The following is a 17,874-nucleotide window of genomic DNA, read 5'->3' as shown; positions in this document are numbered from 1 at the left end:
TAGTCAGTCAGCTTTTTGCTGTGCGTACGGTCAGCTGCATAAGTAGCTATAAGTTCACTTTTGTACCTTGTCGTACTGACTACATAACAAACCGTCAATGTTTGAATAGGCAGTTTGTGAGTTTGACAAGGTACAAAAGTGTACAGCTACTTATGCACCAGACTGTACATTTGGACTCACGTGGGTGGTAGGTCACGAATCCTATCTATCTACTGTACTATTCGTATTTAGCACATCTTAGTGTGTTACTTACATGTACTTAAAGTCTTCAATTAAAAAGAATACAATGGTACATGCCAGGATTTGAACACTCGGCCTCCAGAGTGAGAGTCGAACTCTTATCCATTAGGGTACCACGACTCAAATCTGTGTTAAATTATGTAATTAAAATGAATATGATATTTTGAGGACACTATATTAGAAATCCACTTTTTTTAAATGTTGTTGTAGTCCTTATATTTTTTATATATACTACTTACTTGACCAAGGAAAAAATATAACTAGTATATCTATTCAGTTTCCCGTTGTATTATTTATAAGACCAACTTTTCAAGTTAATTCCATTTTCCATTAGTGTATTTCGTACATAATATATTTTCTATTTTCGTAATTCGTTACTATTTAGTTTACCTTCCTAAATTGAATATAAGCTGTTTTTTGTGTAAGCTAAATGATTTATAACTAGTTCTTACCTACTTAAGTATCTTGTTATTTATAAGTAACTATCTGTTATTTATAAGTTTATATGAATACCTACTTCCCAGTTATATTTTGTTGTGACTTTACAGTACAAGTATTGTCCTCACATTTTATTAATATTGTGCTGTTGAACAAAGAGCGATAGCGAATAAAAGCCCATTTAGACGACGCCATTTTCTTGCCCATACAAGCAATAGTTGAATGCAATAAAATAAATGCCGCTTCAGGGTTGACATTTTCCAGTTTAGACCGTCCTTCATATTGACAATAATGATTTTTTTGTTTAGAGCGGATTATTATAAACACTCTGTGCTTGGAGATAAATGTGATAGCAAATTCACCATAGGTAGGTACTTTAATCTGATTACATGTATTGAAATTATTTTAAGATGTGGAGATAACCTGGATTATACCCCTAACGTATCTTAGAGCTTATAAATAACCAATATCTAGTGCGTTTTTTCCGATATGACGTTTTCTTATGAACTCAAATGCGAAGTTAACAAATAAGTTAACATAAAAAAGTCAAAATCGGTTGAATAATTTAATTTGGATTCGTGAGTATTTGTCCTGTTCAGGACCTCGTCGATCATGCATTTCAAGCACAAAATTACTTACCTTACCACTTTTCTCCAAGAACTAATTTTAGTTGCGTAAAAATCTCTGTAAAACGAAATAAGTAATGACCTACAAACCACCACTTAGTCAAAAGATTTTTCCTCGGCATTTTTACTTCAAAAGATGGAAGCCCGATGTCGCATCGGATGGTATGGTCCTGCTCTTCTTGTAAAATAAAGCTGAGACAAAAGCAAAAAAAATGTATAAGTACTTATACTATATTAAAATTTCAGAACAATATCAAATAATTGGCGTCACTTACTTGGCATTTTTTAAACAGTAAATGTGGGAATTGCAAGAAAATCATAAAATATATAATGTATACTTTATAAGGATCTAAATTCATTTCAAAGCTTGTTAGCAAATATTTACCTGCCAACATTGAAATCGTAGTTGATATTTTGCAACGTAAATTCCCCATTTATTTTAAATACGAAAGGAAATATCAATGAAAAGTCAAGTTAAATTACAATAAGAGAAAATAGTCAGCACCTTCAAAAGGTTTTAACTAGAGTGTTTACATTGTTATTTCAATTTTAATTAATTTTGCACTTACAATCATGCTTTTTACAAGAATCAAATCATAGAACTTAGTTTTATTTGTTATAGACTAGCTGTTGCCCGCGAGCTAGCGTCACCTTGAAATATTTTTCCACCCCGCCGATTGTTTTTCCATAATTTCTAAGCTTTTAAACCTTCCGGTGATAATACACCTAAATAAAGAAGAATAATTTTAATTCCTTTTAAAGATTAACAACAAACATTCACAAACGATAAGCGAAAGTTATCTAACAGTTAGTTACTGTTATGAAGTGCAGTGTAGGTAGTAGGTAACAGAGTTACGATAAGAAACGCTTGTTTCCGTCGGCGCCTTGGAGATGTTTCCAAACAAAGTTGTTGCACCCTGTGTAAGTTGTCGCGATGGAAGTTGTAAGCGGGTGGTGAGCCGAGCTTCCTTATTGTAAATTTCAGTCTACCGGCATCTTATGAACATGATGTAGTTGTGCTAAAATAACACGGATTTAATGTCTGTTTTTTAATCTCAGATACCTACTAAATTAAAAGATTTTTAACGTTCATCAACAGATTGACCCGCCAATAGAACGATGCGTCACTTAATCGCGGGACAATCGACAGTTGATGAACCGTTCAGAATCTGACAATTTAATAAGTATTGAGATTAAAAAACAGACTTTATGGAACAGCGATTACGTAGAAACTCATCACATTCGATCCAAAATTGGATTCGCTACAAAATGTATGAAAAAAGAACGAAATTGTGTTTCCTAGTTTGGAACTAAAAAAACCCGCAATCCTCAAAGCCTGTGACAGCCGTATCGAATGTCCTTACAAACCTCGCTTTAGATCGAGATACTGATTTAAAGTCGAGCAGGTTCAAAAATATGGTAAGGAATATTGGAACCGTTTCGGATCAATGATGTCGATTCTGAAGGCAAAAAAGTTTTTTTTTAGGTATGTAATCTATAGATTTTGCTTAGACCGAATGATTTTGTTACAAAACAAAAAATTAGATATAAAATAGACAAAAAATATTTTTTAAATTTTATTTCGTATTTTTTTAAAGTTATGATCAATTATTTTCATTTAGTGCATTCACAATTGCTACAATTACCCAGTCAGTTAATTATATTATTTTATTTATTTACACATGTGTATGTATTAATTCAGTAAAACTATCAATAGGAGAGTATAAGTATCCTAACGTCCTACAATATGGTCGTAATGTACATAGAACCCTTCGTACCAGTTAGTAAACTGCACCGTTATTTATTACTAAGTCTATGGATAGTTTACACAAGTTTTAGTAATATGTAATACGCTCCCGTATATTGAGACGTACCGGGAGGCTTACTCTAGCTTTTCAAAAAACGAACGAGATATCTCATGCAATAGGTGCGTTTAATGCAACAAGATAGAGTCGAGGTAAGCGTAGCAACTCTCCGAAACTTCGTTATTGGGAGCTAAAGTGACCCCCCGGGTATCATGCGGCTACTTCGTAATCTAATTGTTATCAAAATTGTAGAACACCATCTAAACTTGAAATAGCCTTTTAGTCAACAGGTATATCGTATAGGTACCTATACCTGGATCCTTGTATCCTTGTATATGTCGCAGGCATCTGGTTGAATCTTCTTTTAATCCGCGACATATATATTTTCATTTGCGTACACTAAAAGTTATGGTTATTTAATGTCAAAGGCATAATATCTCAATTTTGTTTTTAGAAACATGAGTTGGAATGCAACAAGTTTCAGAATTTAGATTTAATTTATCGAAATTGTAGATTGGAAGTGGAATGTACGTGTGTTTTCGACATAATTAGGTATCTAGTTTAATTGAACATTTAAATGAGATTATTTTCGCTTAAGTCATTGGCAATAAAACAATTATGAATTATTACATGAATTTCGTATCCACACAGCCTCTCTCTAAAATTGACCTTAATGCAGTTAAAAGCATTTTCAGCAAACATTTTTTCTCGTTCTAACACAAACAACCATAATTGATAACCTTTCTTCATTTTGTATCCAATGGAAGGCTTTCCAAAATAATAGTTCAATACACACTCACGGGCAATGAAAAGGTTCCACTGAGAAAAGCACCAAATTACTTCTAAACGGAAAAGGCCGTCTTCTGCAAAATTGAAGTACATTTAACAGAGCATCAGGATATTACCAACTGAAATCGGTTATAAATATTGTTCCAATTTTAAATTCAATCTTTGAAAAAATTGGGGTAGTTTGTTGTTGGCATTTTTAGAGTGGAACTTTTTCATTGCCCGGCAGTGTAGTAACTTCATTTTCAATCTTATCTCAGAGAAATACAGGTATAACGCTCTTCAGGCATACTGGATACTTAAATAGCTTCTTGGTGAAGCCGGCGTCGTCTTATAGATTAAAGATTTCAGATTCTCAGTAAAAAATATATCCAATCACGTTTTCATCCAGTACTCCTACCATGAGTTGACAACATAAAACACGTACCTAAGTAATATTTTACGTACGTAATTGCATTTTATTAATATTAAATTATGGATCTCCATCTCAGCGCAAAAATCGCTGTAATTGTAATTATATGTACTTATTTATAACAGGAACATAAAAAATTACGCACTAATAATATAAAATACCATTTCAAAACATCTTTTTTATATTATGTGAATTTAATGACTGCTGACAGCAGTATTTAAGCTATATTTCTATAACTATAGCGAGGGTTACAACACGCTATTTGTTTATTTTAGTCTTTAATTAATTGTATTTTATTATTGTCGTTTCTTTTAATCAACCTTAAAATTTGCTTACGGATACTCGTTAAAGTCTGGGAAAACAAGCGTGGGCGGTACAAGAGGAATAATACACCTACTTTTGATCTGGATAACAACATTATTCTTGTCCAAACGAAAATAGACATTAATTAGTACTAAGTATAAATGAGAAAACTTCAAAATAGGAAAACTAATGAGTAGGCATTTGCCGAAATCTTAAATCGTACCTTCAGAAATTCACAAAAATACGAATTTAGTAATATAAGCTATAATACTAAATTCGTATTTTTTGTGAATCCATAATATCATAATTATTGAACAATTAATACGTTCAAAGTTTATTCACAGTGAGGTCATAAGGATACTACTGCTAAACAGGTAGTAAGTACATGATTATTATACAGCCGTCCGTGAATTCACTGAAAAAACTATGTATAAAAAATATCTCTTTCGTCCGAAGACGGAAATTGTGTACACAAAAAAAATGCGGTATTTTCTTGGGTGCTAATATACAATATACCTATTTAACAGTTTTGGGAAAAATTGCTTTCAAAAGGAAGTTGTTTTTAAAACAGTTTTATTTAGCTCGATTAGAACGGTAGGTTGTGACTTGTTAGGTTAGCATTTTAAATAGATTCTCCTTTAAATATTCAGCTAAGTAAAACGCAAATTATTTGTTTTAATTAATGTTGAATAGAGAAAACGCCACAGTTGCACTGAAATACAAGAATAACAACGTAACTGTTCATCAGACTAAACAAGTACGACTTCCGAAGCTGCGGTTGCTTAATCTAGTTATTTACTTTATAAAGTTTCACTTGAGTGATAGTTACTTTAAAAACTAGTCACAGTAGATTATTTATATACGATTTGAACATGGTGAATCCTGCAAATTATAAGATTTAACATAAAAACCAGCATTATTACCCACTAAGGTATCAAATCTCTCACAAGAACAAAAAATTAAAACAGCTTGATAAAAAAAGGCTTTCGTGTGAATTAAGCTTCTGATGCTTGCAATGATACAGTAGTGAGATGCTGATTTTTTTTCAGACATATCCTTCATTAACGTATTGTCTTGGCTAGTTTTCATATATAAATTACCTATAGCTATCACAAGTTATACCAACAAGAATTTGTCGGTTCTTATTAATTCGAACATAATACTTCGTTGATAGGTGTATAAAAACTAGGCAAATCAGACCTTAGGCTACAATACATTATTTTATGTTATAAGAAGATATGATAATATTATACTGTTACTTATAAATAAATTTCAGGACTGACCATTGAACTTGGCACCCATTTAGATCTCACTTCTTTTGTCGTTGTAGTCAACAACCAAGGCATTTATAATAATATTGAACTTGGCTCTCATTTCACATTTATGTTTTTGATTGGATATACCTATACTTATATATTTTCCAGTTTCCTATATCTTTAATGATGCACCTTCGCAGCCAGTTTCTGCCCGTTTACATTTGCACTCGACGTAACATTTTAAATTGAGTTGACGATAGGTAAATTCTATTAAGACTACTACTTCCACCTATTTACTTCATTAGGTTCACTCAAGTAAAGAAAAGTAGTGCCTGTATTCATGACGCAACCCCTTATACAGGGTGACTTTTTAGTCACTAACGAAATTTTTTCCATGAGTTAGGTATGTACAATAGAGTCGATTTCAATGAAAAAATTAGTAGGTAAATTTTTCATGATTTATTTTTTTTGTATCCCGAAATATTGGTAAAATATGGTCACTGAGTCACTGAGCAATAAATGTTAAAAGCGATAGGTTTCTCACGAAACAAACAAAGCCGAAATTAGACCTTATTGCCGCCATAAACCAATAAACTCTCGTTTAGCGTGAGAAAGGGGCGGAGCTTCATTTTGCAAAGGATGCCGCCGCTAATGGGTAATGCGTCATCGATCTGACGTCAGTCGCCTGCGCACCGCCGCGTCACACGTGTCTCTGTTTACTCAAAAACCCTTTTTCTTTCGACGCGCGCGCACCCCGGCCCCGGGCCGACTTGTGTTGTGTTTGTGTGTGTGTGCTAAATGTATTCTAACCAAGAGTAGGAGTAGGTATGTCGAAGAGTCCCAAAATCTCGCAGACCTCAGAAATAAGATAATTGTCGCTTTCGAGGAAGTGAAAAATTACATTGTGGTGTTAAATAAATTAAAATACAATGAGTTGAAAGTGTTGTGACGTGCCAGACTTTGTGTAGATGTGTAGAAGGGACTCCACTTCGAACAATTTGATACTTCATCATACAGTGATTGAGGAAGTGTGTGCTAATTACGGTGTTGCGGTAAGGTCCCCTTGGATTTGGATTTTTTATTGCAATTTGACGGTTCTAACTCTAACCCCTTGAAAGTAGGTTTAAGGTTTAAGGTTTAAGGTACTTTATTTCTCATAAGAACATTATAAAAAACATTCACTCAAAATGAGAACTTAAAATTCTAAATACTTATTGTTACTTACAGTCCAACTACAAAGTCGTGAAAACGGAAGTGGATCCTAACTAATCGTTTAAGATCGTATTTAATCGATCTGTTATAGGTATTTATTAAAGGACTATCTGTTAAAATCCATAATCAATCCATATTTTATTTAAAAGTATGGGGAAAATCATTGAGCAACTTATGAATTTATTTGAAACTAGCTGTTCCCGCGAGCTTGGCTTCGCCTTAAATAGTTTTCGTGTGGGAATTCCGCGATAAAAAGTAGCCTATGTTCTTTTTCAAGGACGAGACCATCTGTATACCAAATTTCATTCAAATCCGTTCAGTAGTTTTGGGCGTGAAAGAGTAACAGACAGACAGACACAATTAGGTACTTTCGCTTAGTTAGGATTCGCGGGCAAGTGGGCGTGGCCAGACGCGCTACTCGCGCTACTCGCGCACGGTGACCATGAGTCTTGGTTTTCTGGAGAAAACTTTGTGTGCCAATATCTTATAATTTTAGTACTGAAAGGTACTGAAAGAAAATACACGTAAGTTATATTTTTAACCAAGGAATGTTATATTACAATTTCGTTACTGACTAAAAAGTCACCCTGTATTCATAATATGCCAACAAGATGGTGTGTCACTTACAAAAACAAATAAAAAAACCTCATTTTGTTTACTGTCAAACCGTTTTAAGTTCAACCTAATGACAACCATTGTACCAATAAATAAGGTCACAAATCATGTCAAATCATTAAAAATATGAGCTAAGTGGTAGAAGTGGGTTTTTACTTACAGAGACGTTTTTTAGCACTAACAGTCCATCTTCTTCGTATATTGTTAATCTAAGTGCAACCCCTACGAGCATTTGTTCATCAAATATTCAACCGACACCGCGACGCTGATTCTATGTACCTATACGGAAAGGATTTTTATCAGGAAACCGCGGATAGTTCAATATTGTTACCATACTAAATCATCAGCTTTTAAAAAGAAAACGCTGTGAAATGTAACGGGGAACAGTGCTGAAAGTACCTAAGTATTTAATTGCCGGCTTTTATTATATAATAATCAAAGATTGCCGGTCGCGTTTATAGTAATAATAATGTATAACACGGGGGACTACACTGCCTACTTGGCAGTGCCTAGGTGAAGCAATAATAAAACCCTATGATGATGACGATTTATGTTGATCGTAACGATATCCCTGCTATACAGGGTGTTGCAAAAGGGGTATACTAAGCCGAAAGGGGGTGACTCAGAGGGTCATTCTAAACAACTTTTGTTCTACGAGTTTTTGAAATTCGCGAAAAAAAATAATTCGTTCTCCATAGTAAAAAGTCGCGTGAAAATATTTATTAATTTTCATGAATTTTCAAATTTGTAGACCAAAAGTTGTCCAGAATGACCCTCTGAGTCACCCCCTTTCGGCTTAGTATACCCTTTTTGCAACATTCTGTATAACTGATAGTTCCATTCTACTCGTATAACAATAAAAACCTCAATACCTACTGCGTACGTAAATCGCAACCAGGTAAGTGAGGTGCAAAGTCAATAAAGCACTAGACAAGAACCGCTTACCTTGTATGGAGATTATGACACAATCGAACTGACGTGACTGGAGAATATCGGAATATATTGTATCGGATGTACTGTGTTGTTGTTGTTGTTATTAAAAGGTATGGCTGGTCGGGGTAATCTCAACGAAAACTTTAAATTTTAATAGTGTTCCAATACATTGATAACGTGAAATATTGAAACATGATTTCACTAGTTGTATCAATATGTGAAAGAGAAATAATTTCCTGATTCGAAATCCGAGTAAAATAAAGTCGAAGTTAGGTATTTTCGATCGTCAACTCTCACATAATGGAAGCGGAAGATGTCAAACGCACTCTGGGGGGAGCACTCTAGATTTGCGGATATCATATCAAAGAGAAAGTGTTTTGAACTCAGTGCACCCGGTAATCGCGCACGGTAGCGGTTCTAAAGCGATATGACATAGGTAAGTATCAGCAATTTGGGTGAGTGCGCTCTTCGCCTTTCAGTGATTCTTAGAACGGTCTGAAAGCTAAGAGCGCTTCTTCGGTCTACGAAACTATCGCGTTGGTATTCTGATATCCGATACATCGCAGTCGTAAAGCTGTAGTCTGACTCGTTGCTTGCGGGTTACACACTTCACCTACATACAACCATCATAACTTAGTATAGTACGGCCATATTTACCAGATATGAGCGGAATTCGGCTTTAGATATTTGTTTGATGAACTTGGCTGAGAACAATCTCGATCAATTCAGATAAAAAACTATTTAGTAATTAAAATAACTCCGTTTTGAAGCTCAGCTATCTGTGCATGTACATCATGAATGGCCTACAAAAGAGAGGCGTTTCTAATCAATTCGGTGATAAAAATACCCACCTGTTGGAATCCCCTATGTAGTACCGAGCGCTTCAAAATGTGTGTGTATCCATGTTACCTATGTGGAAATCGGGAAACGTAACTGAATAGGACGAAATGTCAAGGTCACCGGTCGTGAAATTCAAGCTTTTTCCCGTTAGTTCTAGATAAAAGAAAAGTCGATGAAATACAGATTATACGCCTCTCAATAAAAAATTCAAGAATAGGTAAACATTCTCGATAGATGTATCGAGAATCGAGCCCTTGGTCCGGCGTGTGGAGGCTGCGGGGTGTATTCAACAGGCGGCGGTGCAGCCCGCGTCAGTCGGTGTCTCGCTGCCGCCGGTGTTGCACCTCCCGACCTCCGCTCGCTCGGTCCAACATGTCGGACAAAACTCGCGCGCACCCGTCTACGTCTAAGGCCAGGCCTCTTCCGCCTGTGTCGGACTTACCAAGGGAAAAACCGTCTAATGCTAGGTCTATCCCACCCGACTTACCTCGTCAGCACCCGTCTACGTCTCATGCCAGGACTGTCCCACCGGACGTACCTCGGGAGCATCCGTCTACGTCTCATGGCAGGATTCTCCCGTCTGTGTCGGACTTACCTCGTCAGCACACGTCTACGTCTCGTACTAAGTCTCTCCCGCCTGTGTCGAAATTACCTGAGGAGAATCTGTCAAAGTCTCATGCCAAATCTCGCCCGCCTGTGTCGAAATTACATGGAGAGTACCCGTCTACGTCTCATGGAAGATCTCTTCCGCCTGTGTCGGACTTACCTCGGGAGCGCCCTTCTAGGTCTCGTGCCAGGATTAATCCACCTGTGTCAAATTTACCTGGGGAGTACCCGTCTACATCTTATGCCAGGCCTCTCCCGCCAGTGTCGAACTTACCTGGGGAGCAGCCGTCTACATCTAAAGCCAGATTACCTGAGGAGCAACCGTCTAAATCTAAAGCCAGATTACCTGGGGAGCAACCGTCTACATCTAAAACCAGATTACCTGGGGAGCAACCGTCTACATCTAAAGCCAGATTACCTGGGGAGCAAACGTCTACATCTAAAACCAGATTACCTGGGGAGCAACCGTCTACATCTAAAGCCAGATTACCTGGGGAGCAACCGTCTACATCTAAAGTCAGATCTCTGCCGCCTGTGTCGAAATTACCTGGGGAGTACCCGTCTAAGTCCCATGCTAGCACTCACCCACCCCACTTAGATGGGGAGCAACCGTCTACGTCTAAAGCCAGGTGTCTACCACCTGTGTCGAACTTACATGGAGAGCAACCATCTACGTCTAAAGCCAGAGTTCTGCCGGCTATATCGAAATTACCTGGGGAGTACCCGTCAACGTCTAAGGCCAAGCCTATGCAGCCGCTGTCAAGTGTACCTCGCGAGTTCCAGTATATGGACAGTGACACTATCCAGCGCCTGACGCTCGGCATCTCCCCCCCCAGTCACGTTGTCGCCTGGCATGGACCTATAAGGGTGGTGACCTACGACGACGAGGAATATGAAAAGTTCTTGGAGTAAGTACTTTTTAAAACAAATATATGTTCTATAGATCGCTCGGGTGAGACCAAGAAGTTAATTGCGTACTTTCAAAGTACATTTCCACGAAAAAATATTCTAAAATATGGTACAACAGCCAGTTTTTCATAAAATTATACTGTTATTAAAAAGTAACGGACAACTTTATCTTTGTCACTAAGTAATATTGCATTGAACGCTACCGTGATGTATTTCCTAGAAGTAGGTAAGTTATTTATATCGTACTGTTTCTCTTTATTTTTGAAACAAGGATCCTGCGAAGAACTCATTTATGAAGAAATGAGACTGTATGTCGAAATTTTGCATTTCATCATGGCAACTTAAATTAAATTGAAACATCTTCAACTCATTATTAACTTTCATAAAGAATTTTAACATAAATTGCACTGATAAGTACTAGCTTCTTCGCCAAAAAGTAAATACACAAACAAGCAATGAAAATGTTCCAGTGAGCAAAACACCAATCCTCCTAAACGAAAATAGCTAGCTTAATAACGCCGCGCCGCCTGCAACATTCAAATACATTTTTACTTACCTTCTCTGGGATTTTTACATATTAACAGCGCATCAGATTTTACCGACTAAAAACGTAATTATTTGTAAATATTCTTATTTGGCGAAAAAGGTAAACAATCTTTGTGTGTCTTTTTAATTAAAATACTATTAAATAATTAAACTACGGCCAAAATAAATGGTTTAGTTACGAAATCAATTATTTTTGCTTGTACTTCATTTGTCATTATTTTTTATTTTATATGTAACTTAGTTTTTAAATTAATTCAAATAAAAAGACACTCAAAGATTGCTCAAAATCTACGACAAGTAAGAAAAAATACATTATATATACCTTTATATATTTTAATTGGGATAACTTTATGTCGACATTTTGTATTAATTTTATGTCGATTAAAATATTAGAATTAGAAAAAAAAATGTTTTGTATTTTTTTATTTCAGTTTGTAGTTGGAACTTTTTCATCCCTCGCCTATAGTCGTGAGTGTGTTTACGCTACTAGCTGTGGTCGCGGTAAGGAATGGCTGTGATAAAGGGATGCGGGCGGATTTTCGTGTAAACTTAGAGCTTGTGTCACCGTATGTGGATGCGGATCCTTTATGCACCCTTGCGATCTATCTGCAGATACTCAAATACCATGGCAGCAGGAGGTTTACTCTACAGGTTGTGGCAAAAAGTGTATACTAAGCCGATAGGGGGTGACTCAGGGGGCTATTCTGAACAACTTTTGTTCTAATAGATTTGGAAATTCACGAAAACAAAAAATTCTTTTCCATATAAATTTTGTTGGCCATGTGACTTTTTACTATGGAGAACTAATATTTTTTTTCGCGAATTTCCAAAACTCGTAGAACAAAAGTTGTTCAGAATGACCCCCTGAGTCACCCCCTTTCGGCTTAGTATACTCTTTTTGCAACACCCTGTATACGATAGAGAAGCTGTCGTGCAATAGGCCCCTTTAATACAAGGAGCTGGAGTCGAGGCTCGCGTAGCCGAGCGCTTCGATGCTATGTTTTTTGTCATTAGTGTGACCCCCCAGCTCTGAGTCGAAACCGCACAGTACTACTATCCAGGTGCCGTATTCCTGCTTGTTGTATTTCAAAATTTGGAAAGCGAATGTATCGTTTTGAAAACGTTGTTGTAAATGTATTGGCAGGAATGCCTACGAATCGAATCTAAAGAAATCTAAATAAAAGCTATAGTTCCAAATGTTTTCAACAACAAAAAATCAACGGGGTTGTTATATTCGCGAGCAATGAAAAAGTTCCGATGACATAGAACCAAAATTACTCCTAAACGGAAAATACTTTAGTTTGAAAGATGCCGTCTGCAATACAGTTAAGAATATTTTAATTGCGGATCAGAATATTACCATACATTGCTCGTGAGAGTCGTGAGTTTATTATTTTTTTGCCGTTGACGGAGGGTGGACTCGTTGACTTGTTCATAGGCCTGCTGCCTATATTTACCACAGAAGAAATTTATCGGTCTTTCTTTGGCGAGTATGTTATAGTTACGGCATTATGTATGACTCTATATGGTATGATTTTCATACAAATAAGTCACTTATCTCGTTATAAGATGGAAAGAGCTATAAGCTTGTTAACTTTGTCTTTCTCGACGGCGCGACGACACATTGAGGGCAAATTTATCGATGAATAATGTTATGCTAACCAAAAACCATTCAATCACACGTAATATGACAACATAATTAGATGATGTCTCTCGGAGATTGGTAAGGATATTTTAAAAATAATTACCTACCTACAATCTCGAAAGTAGTTTTCAACCCTTGCATTATAGATGAAAAATGAAAACAAATAGCAGGATGAATTAAATTTTTCATACATGAGCATGAGAGGTGGACAATGGCTGTCAGTCTAAAGTAGTGACATCGCCGCGTGTGGGGCTTTCCTCGCCACGGATTATATTGTTAACTAGCTGCCCCGCCGCGAGATCCGCTTCGCCTTAGAATGCTTTCCTTCCCGTGAAGAAAATTCTCTCGTTAATCTATTTATTTATGAACACTTTTTTGTATGCTAAAATAAACAGTTACAAAAAAATGGACTTAAAAGTAGTGTATACAATTCGGGCTTATTGCCAAGAAGCAATTTCTTCCAACCAACCTTTGTTTGTGTAATATGTTTTTTTCCCGTTCCTGTCCCCCCCCCAAGGATTTTTTTTTGTTATTAGGTATAGTAGCAAAATTCCCTTATATCCCCTTCATGTGGCAGCGCCGTATCCCATACACTATTCCCCCTACAAAACAATCCCCTTTTAACCCCTTTAGCTTTTAGGGGTTAAATTTTGGTAAATCTTTTCTTATAGCGGGTACCTACGTCATACAAAGAACATTAACTACAAGTTTCAAGAGAATGGGTTAATATAGTTTCGTATGTGCGTAAATTCTAAGTCAGTCATACAGAGGCAGGAGATTTTTATATACGTAGAAGATAAAAGACGTGCATTGTTAAAATCTTTCCGCATTATGGTTTCCAATTTCACGTTTTAATAAAAAGGTACGAGCTATTGTTAGGATCTTTATCTAATGGGTATTCTAACATGAGAAAATGATACGTTATTTTCTTCCATATACGTCTTAGTTGCATATTAGCTTTGCTATCATACTTTGCTAGTGCAACCCACTATTACCATTTTCCCAAAAAAGGGGAATACTATAATTGTACAACAATCGTGGTGACTAAGTCTTAGGATATAAAATTCTTTAATGCGTTACCAGTTACCACCATCAAATCATTAGCAATCAACAATCCCTAATAAATATTGTTTATCGGAAGTTTATCGGTTTCGGTCAACCTCTGTCAGTTCCATACAAGTTAGGTATGTCAATAATTCTGACTCGGTAAGGTAACATACAGGTGTACTGTTAAAATTACATGTAAATAATTAGTTTATGAATGAAATTAAGTGTCCATGTAAACTGTACGTGATGCGTCGCTATGATGATGATGATGTATACTGTATGTGCTTCTATACCTGTATACCTATTCATCTAAACTAGCCTACTTTCAGAACTAATGTAACTGTCGTCTGATCATGAAATTGCATTAGGTTATATTGGCTATTATAATGGTATTGTAATGCAATTTGATTTTCTGTACTTCAGCGATGATAAATTATTGACTAGGGTACTGGCCTTGCTGATATTTCGGTGAGGAAATTTAACTGCCTTTCTGGTGTATAAACATAATTATACGATACTTAATTAGAACCAAAACTCTAACTTTTAGATTTCAGAGACGTTGACAGTGGATTAAAAAAAATCACAGAAAATATAAATAAACTAAGCCGTACGTGGAAGTAAACTGACTGTAACTAAAAATGACTTTCCATTTTGTTTTATCCAATTATCGCGACGCGCAGCGTTTCAACGAGATTTTCAGGGCTAGTGGTCACGGCACTGAAGTTTTAATTCAATGTGTCCTGAACTCACGGAAACCTGCGATGGAAACCCTCATGTAAAAACAGGTTGACATAAATCATGTTGAATAAATGTCCGGGCTGGGATGTTATTTAAAACACGTAATGAGTGTTATTTAACTTTGTGGTAAAGTTGGTTCTATCTCGTCCATCCATGATCATCATTGACCTTCGATTCCATACTGATGGACATGTAAAGCGGCCGGTCTTGGGGGGTCACTTTAAAGAGGTACAACTAAGTTTCACAGCGCTGAGCGTCGACTGCACGACACAGCTTTCTTTAGTTCGTTTTTCGTCAGTATAGAGTAACCCTCACCTAGGTCTCCAGTTGTTTCGGTGATCCATCTCTTTGTGTTATGTGAGTGATGGAAATCTCTTGTCACTTTAAACCTGTAATCTACTCAATTTAAGTTAAATACTTTGTCAATTTAAAAGCCTTTATAAAATTTCCAATACATCCGTGTAAAAATTCGTTTAAATATGACGCTTCCATCGGCACTGTGACGTCCTACCTCTCTCGCACAAATATAAAGTGGGTTCACTACAAATAAAACCATAAAAATGTAAAGCAAAACTCACACATTCCGCAATAAATATGCACAGCAAAATGGTTGAAAACATACGAAGGCTTTATTTACATGCAACACAATTCAAGTTAGTTTGTAACAAATTAGTTTGTGGACAGAAAACTATTTAGCACAGTAAATAATATTAATTAATTTACTCCACTTAATGAAATAAAAAGACAAAGTGGGATGAAATTTGATTACTAAAATATAATTATTTGCGTTTGATATTTAATAAAAAATAATTAACAACGTCATTACTATCATGAGCCAACCATTATCGTGCTTCTGATATGTAGGGCTCTTCCGAAACGCACCACAATCACAACACTATTAATTATCCAACCACTACAAATTTCCGAACATAGTAAGTACATTATTACTTGCATGTTTCAATAAATAAATAAATATTTTCGAATGTTGTGTCCATTTTTTTCTCGGAAATTTCTCTTGTCGCTCTCGGCGCTCTCGCAACTTTGTAATTTTCACGAAATTATAATATTTGTATAACTCTTTGGCACGTGTATTAATTTGTAATGGGAACTGCCATCAACTGCTATTAAATAATTTTGCAGCAACATATTATTTGTTTACAATGTGCCGATTCCGAATAAGTAAAACCCAATGTCAATGCCAAGCCACTTCGATCGAGTTGGTAGAGAGGTAGAGAGACATTATTATTCGTGTTTTTTGTTTTATCATTTAAGTATATATACTCTGCGCTTACTCTGCGTGACCTTTAATATTATAATTTTTTTTAAACTAACTAAAGAACAATTGCAAAACTTTTTTTTTACACGTTAAGACAACAAGAAAAAATACATAGTCACAATGAACGGTCTAAAGGAAAATGTTCGTGTTTAGTTTTGGTCATGTAGATATACCAGCGGGCAATGAAAAAGTTCCACCTGCCATTGCCGTTTCTTGGTAGTTTTCATTGCTCGGGAGTGGCTATAGGAGTCTAGGTTCTCAAGGGACGATAGCAAGCGTCAGTAAGCTAGCAAGGTAGTAAGTACTGGCTTTCAGAAATAAATATAGTTTTGTCTACTCAAAGCCAGAAGTACTGTCTTGCTAGCTTTCTAACTCTAGCCTAGCCTAGCTCAGTAGAGTTACACTATCCTGGGCAGAGCTAGAATAGATCACGGTCCGGTAGTGGTAAACTGGTAACATAGCCGGTGTAAAGAAGTGAAACAAGTCCATCTGCATTTACGATTCGAGTAGTGGCGAGTAAACACTTATTTCTAATGGCTCGATTACACCTAACGAGTACAGTGGCGAGTCAGTGTCCTCGGCCGCGCACTCGGTCACTTGCTAGCCGTTCATTGGTCGAGGATCAGCCGAGGATACTGTCTCACCACTGTACTCGTTAGGTGTAATCGACCCTTAAGGCTCGGTCGCGCGTGCTGCCCTAGCTCTTTGCCATACGAATGTTGAGATATTTTCACTGCTCGATCGGTTAAGTAATACCTACACTAGGCCATGTGGTAAGGTGTGATTAACTAGCTAGAGTTATCGGGTGTGAACTTGCATTTGCTTTCAATCGGCTCAGTAGGGTTACTGACTAAAAACGGACGAAGGAGACCTTTCGTGCAATCGGCACGTTTAAATACAACGAAATATATAGTCGTGGCTTGTGCAGGACCACTCCGAAAAAGGGTATAAGCCGAAAAGGTGACTCGGGGGGTCATTCTGAACAACTTTCTTCTAGAAGTTTTGAAAATTAATGAAAACAAACCATAGAAAGCTTTGTAGGTCACGTGTCTTTTTACTATGGAGAATGAATATTTTTTTTCGCGAATTTCCACAACTTGTAGAACAAAAGTTGTTCAGAATGACCCTCTGAGTCACCCCTTTTCGGCTAAGTATACCCTTTTTGCAACACCCTGTAGATAGAGTGACCCCCCCCAGTTGCAAGATGCTACAACGCGTATTTGCTAACAAGCTGAGGAGTGCAGTGAATTGAGTTCGACATTCATATTGAAGATACGTATTGTCAACATGGCTTGCGCATTCACGGGAGGTTAGACTTATTTCGATATGGATAAAAAATTGTGGACAATTGAAAGTTAGTTTCAATGAGATATAAAAAGTATTTTTTGATATAAACATTTTAATAAAACATGTTGGTTATGTTTGCTGAGAATATTTAATGTATTTATAATCTACGGAACCCATATAATTTGAAGCTTTATAAGAACTTTTACTAATTTAGAAAAAATGTTTTAATTTAAATATGTAATCATAACATTAAAATAAATAGACTTGTTTCGTCAATGGATTCGACGAAACAATCCTACTAGTATTATAAAGGCGAAAGTTTGTGAGTATGTGTGTGTGTGTATGTTCGTTATC

At 36.3% G+C, this 17,874-nt stretch overlaps 2 protein-coding genes across 2 annotated transcripts in view; both read left to right on the top strand.

Annotated features, from left to right (window-relative positions):
- Window positions 1-17,874, top strand: part of LOC125491194 (protein SCAI) — a 51,535-nt gene that overhangs the window by 1,551 nt on the left and 32,110 nt on the right. The gene's annotated exons all lie outside the window — the stretch shown is intronic.
- LOC119694842 (melanoma-associated antigen E1-like) lies at window positions 9,839-10,984 on the top strand. Its single transcript, XM_038122144.2, has one exon. The coding sequence runs from the start codon at window positions 9,839-9,841 to the stop codon at window positions 10,982-10,984; it is 1,146 nt and encodes a 381-aa protein (XP_037978072.2).

This window comes from Plutella xylostella, chromosome Z (genome assembly GCF_932276165.1).
Source record: "Plutella xylostella chromosome Z, ilPluXylo3.1, whole genome shotgun sequence".
Taxonomy (NCBI): domain Eukaryota; kingdom Metazoa; phylum Arthropoda; class Insecta; order Lepidoptera; family Plutellidae; genus Plutella; species Plutella xylostella.
The sequence above is the reverse complement of the archived record's forward strand: the minus strand, read 5'-3'. Positions and strand labels throughout refer to the sequence as shown.

Coding starts and splice junctions, on each gene's coding strand:
- LOC119694842 (XM_038122144.2), top strand. CDS start 9,839: ATGTCGGACAAAACTCGCGCGCACCCGTCTACGTCTAAGGCCAGGCCT.